The 12,425-nt window shown below is 35.3% G+C and overlaps 1 protein-coding gene across 1 annotated transcript; it reads left to right on the top strand.

Annotated features, from left to right (window-relative positions):
- Positions 1-9,250: 9,250 nt before the first annotated feature.
- On the top strand, positions 9,251-10,860 carry LOC130998667 (gibberellin 20-oxidase-like protein). Its single transcript, XM_057924081.1, is given in 4 exon segments — positions 9,251-9,761; positions 10,219-10,708; positions 10,710-10,781; positions 10,783-10,860. Coding segments are annotated over 4 exon segments (1,119 nt in total). The 5' UTR covers positions 9,251-9,282.
- Positions 10,861-12,425: the final 1,565 nt, after the last annotated feature.

Here is a 12,425-nt window from a genome sequence, read left to right as displayed (position 1 = left end):
GTTATAGGGTGTGGTTCTAGAGAGAACTACATTATTTGTGAGAACGGGAGAACCATCAAATATAATGCATCCACTGTAAAAATTAATGCATTCGCTGTTAAAATTAATGCACTAAAAAAATGAAAAAAAAAATGCTCCCTTCAGGATTCGAACTCAGGATCTGCATTCATCCAACAAGATGATGCATCCACCGTAGATCTTGATGATCGAATGGCTGAAAATGGTTCTCCGGTCTTTTTTTATTTATGGTTCTTTCTTGAACCTCTCCCATATGTTATATGTGTATCTTATAGTATAAACTATAAATATATATATATATATATATATATATATATATATATATATATTAATAAATTTTAAATTATAACTTCTATTATTAGTAGGGCTGTCTAAATGGTTATCGGGTTTTGGGTATCCAATTAACCGAACCGAAATTTCCGGGTTTGGGTATCCAATAACCGAAAATTTCGGGTAATGGATCGGTTTCGGTTATTGTTTTTTTGGAAATTTCGGTTATCGGTTAACCCGAAAAACCGATCGGGTTAACCGAAAATTATTTTATTAATTATTTAATATATATATTATCAATATATCATATATAAAATATTATATATTTGTAAATTAATATATAAATATATTTGTAAATTATTTAATATATATATATATATATATTTGTAAATTATTATATATATATTATATATAATATATTTGTAAATTATATTTGTAAATTTACATATATATTATATATTTGTAAATTTACATATATATTATATATTTACAAATATATTATAAATTTGTAAATTTATAATATATATTGGTAAATTTACAAATATATTATATATATAATATATATTATATATTTACAAATATATTATATTTGTAAATTTACAAATAATTTACATATATTATAATATATTTACAAATATATTATATATTTGTAAATATATATTATATATTTGTAAATTTACATATATATTTGTAAATTATTTAATATATATATATAATATATATTTGTAAATATATATTATATATTTGTAATTTCTTTTAGAGTAGATAGAGCAAAAATTATTTGAATTTTATTTTTTAAATGGGTATTTCGGATACCCAAATAACCCAATTGATTAACCGAAGTGGGTATTGGGTAACCAAACTTCTAAAACGGTTCGGGAACGGTTATTGAAATTTGGTAATTTCGGGTTCGGGTAACCGAAAATTCGGGTACGGGTAACCGAACCCGAACCGATCGACAGCCCTAATTATTAGTTATAACTTATAAAATATATTTTCTCTCCCAAAAAATATTATAAGTTAGGTTTATATAATAAGTATTAATGTATTATACTAAAGCCTAAACATATCTAAAGATGTCTAATTATATATCTTGTATAACAAAAAATTATCTTATATAACAAATTTCAAACTATAATAAGTTATATAAGTATCTTATATTAAACACATATACAATAAGTTATATTGACAAATTAAGTTGTATTTAGCTTATATAACAAATATTAAGTAAAATAGTAAGTACTACTAAAGATATCTATATAAGTTATAATTATATAGTATCTTATATAAGTTATAAATTATATAATAGTAAAATTACCAAGTTATATAATAAGTACTATACTAAAGATAACTATATAAGTATAATTATATAGTATCTTATATTAAATACATCTTTACAAGTTATATAATAAGTACAAAAAATATACAATAAGTTATATATTAAATACATCTTTATAAGTTATACATGTATCTTATATAATTTATAAATTATATAATAGTAAAATTACCAAGTTATATAATAAGTACTATACTAAGGGGGGTGTATTCGTTCAAGACTTGTGTAGATTTTAAAAGTCCGTGGATTTTAAAAGTCTATAGAAGTCTTGTGGATTCTTCATGATTTGGAAGGAATTCTTGCTCGGATTTTAGGTGAATTAGCATGAATTTTTCATTGATTTTATCGGATTTCAAATCCTGAAAGCCAGCGGGCGTGGAGACCGCGCGGGCGCTGCAGGCCCCGCGAGCGCTGGCTTCACGCGAGCGCGGAGGCCCAGCGACCGCTGGGTAATGGAGGGTGTCTAGTTCAAGCATGTTACACTTACTTGCCTCATGTCGTATGCGTTCAAATCACATTCTGTGGAGATCGGTGCCTTCAGCATTCTGAGGACACAATGCAATCCGTTCCAGTTGACCTAATATACAAAACCATGGTTTATGAGATTTTCTATTGTATAGTGAAAAAATTCATTTGCCCCTCCCTGGTGGTGGAAGATGACAGAGGTGAACTATTACTGGGTCTAGAAGGGTTGGTGCAACAATGAGATTATTATTTATCAGAGCACTAATAATATCATCCAACAACGAACCAAGCCCAGTATTGAAATGTTTATTGATATGGTTATGAATTAACACATAATTAAAAATCAAGTTATTGCATTGTGAATCCAGCGGTCGCTGGGTAATGGAAATTTTTGCAAACTGTATTTAAAAAATTTCAGCGAGCGCTGGGTCCAGCGGCCGCTGGATTCTTTACCGCGGGCGCTGGAACCCAGCGCTCGCTTAAAACTTCGTGGATTTCAATTCTCGTGGTTCTTGGCCGGATTTCGTCGTGTGTATTTTTTGGATGAAATCCATGAAAGTCATTCCGGATTTTAAGTCAATGGAATAACGAATACACCTAGATTTGTATGGATTTTAAAAAGTCTTGAACGAACACAACCAGATTTATATGGACTTTTAAAAGTCTTGAACGAATACACCCAGATTTCTGCAGACTTTTAAAAGTCTTGAACGAATACACCTAGACTTTTAAAATCCATAGAAATCCATCAAATTCCACAACGAATACACCTCTATAAATATAACTATATATAAAAAATTATCTTATAAACTATAAAAAGTTATATAAGTATCTTATATGAAACACATCTTTATAAGTTATATAAGTATCTTATAAATTAATTGACTATTAAGTTGTATTTAGTTTATATAACAAATATCAAACTATAATTAGTACATAGTAATATAAGTTAACATGTTACATGCATCTTATATAGTAAAATAGTAAGTACTACTAAAGATATCTATATAAGTTATAATTATATAGTATCTTATATTAAATACATCTTTATAAATTATATAATAAGTACAAAAAAATATGCAATAAGTTATATTAAATACATCTTTATAAGTTATACATGTATCTTATATAAGTTATAAATTATATAATAGTAAAATTACAAGTTATATAATAAGTACTATACTAAAGATAACTATATATAAAAAATTATCTTATAAACTATAAAAAGTTATATAAGTATCTTATATGAAACACATCTTTACAAGTTATAGAAGTATCTTATAAGTTAATTGACTAATTAAGTTGTATTTGGCTTATATAACAAATATTAAAGTATAATTAATAAATAGTAATGTATTAAAGACATCATAACTAATATAACTATTATATAACTAATCTTAACTATTATTCAGAATAAATTATTATAAATTTAGAATAAATTCAATAAATAAAATATATAAAATTAATAATTTAATGAACCTATTTGCGAGCCTATTCGAACCTATTTGCGAGACTATTCGCGAACCTGTTCGCGAACGTATTCGCGAATAGGTTCGGGCCGAACATATTCGTGAGCTCACAAGCCGAATATGTACAGGCTCGAGTTCGGCTCGATAATTTTATCGAGCTCGGATTCGGGCTCGAGTTCGGCTCGTTAAGAAAACGAACGAATTTCAAACGAGCTTTTTTCGAGCCGAGCTCCGAATAGTTCGTGAGCGGCTTGGTTCGTTTACACCCCTAATTAATACCACCCAAACTACAATATATTAATATTGGGCTCGTCCTCTCATGAAACAAGATATTGGGCTTCGGTAAAAAAAATTCAAAGGCCTAGTTAGTATTTGTAATGGATAAAATTCGACTGACCAGCTCACCCCGGCCCGGCAGCGCTCAACTGATCAGCTTAGCTTTGCCGAAAGCGCTCGATTGACCAGCGCAGCCCTGCCTGGCAGCGCTCGACTGGCCAGCGCAGCCCTGCCCGGCAGCGCTTGAATGACCAGCGCAGCCCTGCCTGACAGCGCTCGACTGACCAATGCAGCCCTGTCCGGCAGCGCTCGACTGCCCAGCTCAGCCCTGCCCGGCAGCGCTCGACTGACCAGCTCAGCTCTGCCGACAGCGCTCGACTGCCCAGCTCAGCACTGATGGCAGCGCTCGACTGACCAGCGCAGCCCTGCCCGACAGCGCTTGAATGACCAGCGCAGCCCTGCCGGGCAGCGCTCGACTGACCAGCGCAGCCGGGCCGGCAGCGCTCGACTGCCCAACTCAGCCCTGCCCGGCAGCGCTCGACTGACCAGCTCAGCTCTGCCGGCAGCGCTCGACTGACCAGCTCAGCTCTGCCGGCAGCGCTCGATTGCCCAGCTCAGCTTTGATGGCAGCGCTCGACTGACCAGCGCAGCCCTACCCGGTAGCGCTCGACTGACCAGCGCAGCCCTGCCAGCAGCGTTCGACTGACCAGCTCAGCTCTGCTAGCAGCGCTCGATTAACCAGCTCAGCCCTGCCCGGCAGTGCTCAAACTGATCAGCCCTGCCCAGAACGGCACGAGTAACAGCGCAGCACTGAGGCGCATGCCGCATCGTGTCATTTTAATGGGAGAAATGCCTATAAGCCAAAACCATACGGCCTGACAGGCCAGCCCGATAAAGCGGTCCATACCACATTCATAACATAAAGTCCAATGTAGGCCCATGCGCGGGAGATACGTGAACCCACTAAGAAAAACCCTAAAATCAACAGTTAATTAGTGACTAGGTCAAACGAAGGTTACGAGAGATGGACTCCAGAAAAGTCGGAACCGTTAGGGTTTCAAGGAGATTCCAGCAAACCCTAACGATAGTCACTTCCCTGCAGGTTCATGACCTATATATAGACTAAGTCACTAGGGCAGTCGGCACGCCGTCACTGATATTCATTCTTAGACTTACGATCTCTCACTCTGGTGATCTCCCGCTCTCCCCGCTCTTTCGTTCCGCCTCCACGCTCACAGCTCAAGGGTTCCGATTGCTCGACTAGCCTCGCTAGCCCGGATGTTCGTCGCCCCTTATTCCACATAGCTCATCAGCTTTGATTCAACTTCCGGGACACACCGACCTTCCGGATACTCCATTTATTGTTGTCTTTTCCTTTGTCATCTATTTATTTTCGTTACGTTACTTACGTTGTTATTTATATCGATTTGTTGACTTGAGCGTCGGAGGCCCTTCCATCGACACCCCCACCGGTGCTCTTCGGAGGGCTCTAACGTTGCTTGTGGACTCAGGTTGCTAGTGCCCGTCGATCCAGACGTATCTGACGTCACTTCCGTAATTGTCGGATTCATCCACTACAGTATTTATTGGCAAATCACTCGCCAGAGCTAACCTTGCCGTGAGCCCTGCCAGAGTGCAGCGTCCCAGAGCCAGCCCTGCCAGAGTGCAGCTCTACCAACTCTGCCAGAGTGCAGCGCTACCAGCTCTGCCAAAGTGCAGCGCTACCAGAGACAGCTCTGCCAGAGTGCAGCGTTCCCAGAGCCAGCCCCTGCCAGAGTGCAGCTCTACCAGAGTGCCTCTCTTATACAGACTTTGCTGAAGCGATATCATCTTAATATAATAAGAGTTAGACTTGGGTACGGGTGGCGCCCGCATCCCATGCGGCCGGGTCGACCCGCGCTCCAACCCTGACTCGGATCCACGCCCTGCCAGAGCTGGTAGCTCTGCTCTGTCATGTTGTCTCTGGTAGCTCTGGCTCTGGCAGCCCTGGTAACTCTGGCTCTGGCAGACGTCTCTAGTAGCTCTGCTCTGGTTAGCTCTGGTAGCTCTGACTTTGGAAGCTCTGCTCTGACATATTGTCTTTGGTAGCTCTGCACTGGCAGCTCTGGTAACTCTGGCTCTGGCAGACGTCTCTGGTAGCTGATGCAGCCCGAACAGAGCCTGATCCTACCCGGTCCGCCTAATTAAGGATAAAAACGTCCAAATCAATAAAAATGGCCAAATTTTGTATTTTTTCAATGTGTGGCCATAAATTGTGTTTTATGCTTCATTTTGGCTACTTCAAAATTTTACTATATATATAAAAAAGAATTTGTAAATAAAATCAGTCTAAAGAATAAAATTAGCAATTAGTTGAAAATTTATAGAAAAATAAAAGGAACAAACTTTTTTTCTTTTTTAAATGGGTTATTAGCCTGTAAATATATAAACTTTGTTCACTTTTTGAAATTTAACATGACTTTTATTTTTTGCCCACAAATATATGAACTTGACGTTTTTTCTGATTTTTAACATCTACAAAGGAAAGCTCTATTTACTATTGACTTGGTGGCCGGAATACATGGCGTGCACTACAGAATATACACTTGAATAGAATAGTTGTATTCATTATTTTGATTGAAGAATGAATAACACGGTATTATGTCCTTCACGTCAACACCAAATTAGAGTTATTGCTTGTCAATGTCAAAAATCAGAAAAAATGATAAATTCATGCATTAGTAGGCAGAAAATAAAAATCATGTTAAATTTCAAAAATGAACAAAGTTTGTGTATTTACATGCTAATAACCCTTTTTAAATCAAAGTTCATTTATTTTCTCTCCTTTTCTTTTATCCACAATATAATTTTTACTATTTTTTATTTTTTCATTTGTAACCTATTTAAAAAATATTTTTTGATCATAATTATATATAAAAAAGAATTCATTATTTTACTCTACATAGTTATAGAAAAGTGCATAATTTTATTTGATAAAAATAGAATTCCAAATAATTTAATGAATTCCACGGTGACGAAACATGAATAATTTTATTCGATAAATTTTGTTTTATTCTATCGTGATGAAAAAATGTTAACACTAACGATGAAGTTCATGATGAGTGCTATCATGAAAATTTTTTACTTCGACAAAATGTTAATATTCACGATCAAATCACAGCATGAGCTACCATGAATAAATACTAACACTTTGATAAGTCCAAGCGAATGCTACCGTGGCAAAATGCTAATACTTGCGATATAGTCTACGATGAATGTTTCTTTTTCTTTTTTTCTTTTTTAGGAAAAATGCATAATATTATTAATTGAGTAAAATTTTGAAGTAGTCAAAATGAAGTATAAAACACAATTTATGGTCAAACATTGAAAAAACATAAAATTTGATCATTTTTATTGATTTGGACGTTTTTACCTTTAATGAGGCGGACCGGGTAGGATCAGGCACGCGGGTCGCGTGCCGGGTCGGGTTAGGCACTTATGGCACTATTAGTGTTATAAGTGTCAAGATTTTTTATTTTAATTATTTTGGATTTCCGTTGACACTTATGGCACTAATAGTGCCAAAAGTGCCAACGGAAATCCAAAATAAAATCAAGTAAATAGTCATTTTGGCATTTATGGCACTAATAGTGCCGTAAGTGCCATACATGCAAAAGAAACAACAATAATAGAATCAAGAAATCATAATCTAAACCCTAAATGGATAATCTAAACCCTAAATCGAACATATAAACCCTAAATGGAACATCTAAACCCTACGGGGAAGTATTTAAAATGGTCCTTTTGGCACTTATGGCACTAATAGTGCCATAAATGCCAACGGAAATCCAAAATAAAACCAAGTAATAAAATGATGTGTATGGCACTTATGACACTAATAGTGCCATAAGTGTCATACGCGCAGCGGGCGCTGGTTTTTCCCCGCGAGCGCGGAGCTCACCCATAAGCCTCCAACGGCCGAGCAATCACTCCAGTGGCCGAGTAAAAATGGCAACTTAGGCATACCACCTAATTAATGGCCATATTTTGATGTTTTAAGATTAGGGGCCAAAAATTGATTTTCAATCTTCATTATGACCATTTGACTACATTGTTTCTTATTAATTTATGTCGAAATGAACAATATCTACAAGTTATGATGGATAATCACGCTTCCAGATTATTACATCCTGAAGTGAAAACAATTAACCCTAATAGCTAACTCATGTGCGGCCTTAGTCTGCAATGAATGTTATCATAGAAAAATGCTACATTCTCGATGAAATTCACAATAAATTTTATTATGGTGAAAATGCTACCGTGATGAAATGATAACACTCACAATGAAGCCTCAAGTGAGTGCTAACACTCATCATAAAATTCACGGTGAGTGTTACCATAGATAAATGTTAACACTAACAATGAAATCCAAAGTGAGTACTGCCTTGAAAATTTGCTATCGTGGTAAAATGCTAATATTCACGATAAAATCTATTGTGAATGTTACTGTGAGAGAAATTATTACTGTGGAAAAATATTATTTTCACCGTCCACAAAGATTGTATGGTGGAATGAATAGTTCGAATTTTAATAAATAATTGAGAGATGTGTATAAAATGTACAAGAGGGTCCACCAAAACGAAATGAATAAAGGAATTCATTAAAGTTGATGTGTTAAAATAGTTGAATATTTTATAAATATTGAATATGAATATGATTTAAAATATAAGGAATTGTTATTAAAAAAAAAAAACACAAACTATGTTTATGGATGAAATAAGTAATAGTATTATTTACAATTAAGTCCACCATAAGTATTATTAATGCTCACGATAAAGTCCATTTGAAAATGGGCCTATGTATAGACTCAGCCTAAAACTAGTTGGGTTGGGTCGATCCAAAAATTTGATACTTAGTGCTAGGCCATTTTTTCTTCTTCTTTAGTACTCCTTCTATCCTAACTTTTAGTATCTATTTGAAAGTGACACTGAGTTTTAATAAATTGGTTAGATGTGTTGTGAGTAGAATAAGAGTCTCACTTTTTATGTAAGTGTTAAAATAATTAAAGTGAAGCAAGGATCCCACCTATTTTTAATAAAGATAGAAATAAATATCAAAATATAAGACGATCAAAAAAGAAAAAATAAATACTAAAAGTTGGTAGATAGTCAAATTTTTTATGGGAGGTTAGCCAGTTGGTCATAAGTATTTGTTTTGTGCAAATGGAGAGAAGTATTTTTTATAGCTCTATTTTCTGCCAAAGAGGTTAATATGGAATTTTAGACAAATAGTTATGTTAGACTATACGACGGATCACATGCTGAAGGTCAAAAGGTTAGAGATTTATTTATCTCAAACAATTTATTTATTTAGTTATTTACAAATAGTGGCTCCAAAATTCTTGAATATACTTGTGCTGCAAGGTTATTGGTATATATAAAAAGTCAAGTGATTGCGACCTCATATTAGATGTGTATATCTATTCCTTTGAACAATAATCATTTGTTACATAACTCTTACATTTATTTTCACATTATCATTAACCACCACCCTACTTTAAAAAGAAAAAAGGAAAAAAGAAATTCTTCCAAGATGATCTATGAATCAGAGAGCCCCTTAGAGCTCCCAGTTGTCGACGTTTCTGAGGCGTTGGATTCATCATCACTGAGCTCCCTAGGCGCCGCCTGCCGAGAATGGGGTTTCTTCCAGATCATCAACCATGGAATCTCGAAAGATCTCTACGCCAAAATCTACTCTCTCTCTACCAACATCTTCTCTCTCCCCTCCCAATCCAAGCTCAAACTCGGCCCTTCCTCGCACCTCAAGACCTACACGCCTCACTTCATCGCCTCTCCCTTCTTCGAGAGCCTCCGAGTTTCTGGCCCCGACTTCGCCGCCTCTGCGCAGAGCTCCGCATCTGTCCTTGCTCACCACGATAATCAATTCAGGTAATTAATTTTATATATGTATGTATATATATAACCAAATTTAGAAATCTTTTTCAATCCTTATATCATGAAGATTTGTTATGTATTCATCACTTTGTTTGATGAATTCATGATCTTGATATTGAATCCTATAAGAAACGAAATTTCTAAATTTATACATTTTTATAGTGAATTCATACATGTTTCACCTAGGATACATGGGTTCATAGTTTGTTTTTTCAAAGGAGTTTACTCTTCTATGTATATAGGGAAAGGCTCTTTTAAAATAATAAATTACGAATTCATGAATTCTATGCATAATACGTATGAATTAAAAAATTGAAATTTTTCACTTCTTATGGATTTCGAACTCAGAACACTGAATTTATCCAATAAAGTGATGAATTCACCGTAAATCTTCACGATTTAAGGGCCAAAAATAGTTCATAATTTAACGATAAACATTGGGTCTCTCCAGTGAGATGATGCACGAATACGGGAGTAAAATGTCGGAACTGTCGAAGACGATCCTGAGGTTAATCCTGAAGACACTGGGGAGTGAAATCGAGTCGAAATATTACGAGTCCGAATTCCACCAATGCCACGGGTACATGAGGATAAACAACTACGCCTCCCCCGAGGGCTCGTGCATCGAGCCCTCGGGGTCGGGGGAGGAGGAGGGGCTGGGCATGCACACGGACATGAGCTGCGTGACGATCGTGTACCAGGACGAGATCGGGGGCCTGCAAGTGAGGTCCCGCGAGGGGCGATGGATGAGCATCGCCCCTCGCGAGGGGACGCTCGTGGTGAACGTCGGGGACATGCTGCAGGCGTGGAGCAACGAGCGGCTGAGGTCGTCCGAGCACAGGGTGGTGCTGCGGAGGAGGAAGGCTGCGGCCACGGCCGCGAGCCGCTTCTCGTTGGCCTTCTTCTGGTGCTTCGAGGACGAGAAGGTGGTCGTGGCGCCAGGACGACGTCGTCGGGGAGGCGGGGACGAGGATGTACGAGGCGTTTGTGTGCTCGGAATACTTGAAGTTTAGGAGAGAGCGATGAGCGAGGGAGGTTTGACAAGGTTGGCTTTACTGTCAAGGATTTTGCAGGTGTTGCTAATGGGAGTTGAGTGTTTTTTTTTTTGGGGGGGTGGGGGGTGGGGGTAATGTTGGTGGTATTGTTTTGTCATGAAACGATTCAGTGTATCATATTTGATGTTTCACTTTTGAATCTTTTTTTTTCACTTTTTTGGACATAAAATTGTTTTTCACTAAGATTTGATTGTGAAAGTGGGTGTATGTTCAATTTGTTAAGATTAAGAATAGTTTATGAGAGAATTGAGATTTGATTAGTGTAGATTTTGTGTCCCACTTTAATTTTTTTTTTATAGATTTTATTCAATTTCAATGTTGTCATACTTTAATTTAATTTTGTTATTATTAACAAGAGTTCATTCCATCTAATTATGGTATATTATTATTTTCTATTATGTAATTTTACTTTTACCATCTAATAATAAGTTGATAAATTCAAAGTTGTGGTATAATTTTAATTTTTTGACATAAAAAATGAGTGTAATTTATAATGTTGTAATAAATTTTATTTTTATAAAAAATATTATTAAAATAATAAATGTAATAATAAGAGATACACAAAATTAAGGATACAAAATCTCATCACGAATTTGAAGTGGTTGAAACAGTTGGAATTCCAACTTCCAACTTGGAATATTTAATATTTGTGGTGGTGGTTTTATTATACATGTAAGAATGCCAAGGTGTAATAATAAGGTATTTTTATGAGCGTGGTGCATACTTGTCTTTTGTGGAAGAGTCAACTTATATTATTATTATTTTAATTTATTTTGCCGATCACATGGAGTTTTTAAATAAAGCAATTCAATCTAAGCTAATTGAGGTATTCCAGCTATGAGGTTAGGGTAGTTGGGGGAATTTTATATGATTGAGAAAAGGTTTGGCATTTGTCATGTTCATACTGAGATTTTTATTGCAGAAGAATTGTTGAAGGGCTATTTTCAAGTTTATTTGGCTTTTTCGGTGGTTGTGTCGTTGATTTCAAATTAATTTATTTTTTGCATCTATTATTGTAAATGAATTGTATAATATTTTCATTAAACTAGTAGCATTTGCACTCATGCAATCGCACGAAAAATATTTTTATATATTATTACTATATATAAAGTTGATATCAATTTAATTATCATATAAAAAATTATAAATATAATTAAAAGATGCTCCCTCCGTCCATTAATTCAAGGTCTTCTTTCCTTTTTGATCCGTCCATCAACTCAAAGCCTATCTAATTTTAGTAAGTTTTTATTCATATTTTAATTGGTGGGTCCCAATAAATAAGTACATTTTTTCTCCACTCAACTGATAAACAATACACTTTATGGGTCCATTTCTCCACTCAACCAATAAACAATACTACATTTTGTGGGTTCATTTCTCCACTCATTTAATAAAAATCCATTTTTTCTTAAAACTTGTATTTTGCCTCTAAGGTCTTCAATTAGAGGACGGAGGGAGTACTATGAAAAAGAAAAAAAAAGCAGAAAAAAAAAATTATTCAAAAAGGAGAGAGGAGAGAGAACCCTCTTAAGTTTTAATTTTTAAATAAATAGAATTTTTACATCTTAAATTCAATATTTACATAACATATATTAAATTAAAG

This window comes from Salvia miltiorrhiza, chromosome 8 (genome assembly GCF_028751815.1).
Source record: "Salvia miltiorrhiza cultivar Shanhuang (shh) chromosome 8, IMPLAD_Smil_shh, whole genome shotgun sequence".
In the NCBI taxonomy this organism is placed as follows: Eukaryota; Viridiplantae; Streptophyta; class Magnoliopsida; order Lamiales; family Lamiaceae; genus Salvia; species Salvia miltiorrhiza.
Note: the sequence above shows the minus strand (reverse complement) of the source record. Positions and strands in the feature narration are given on the sequence as shown.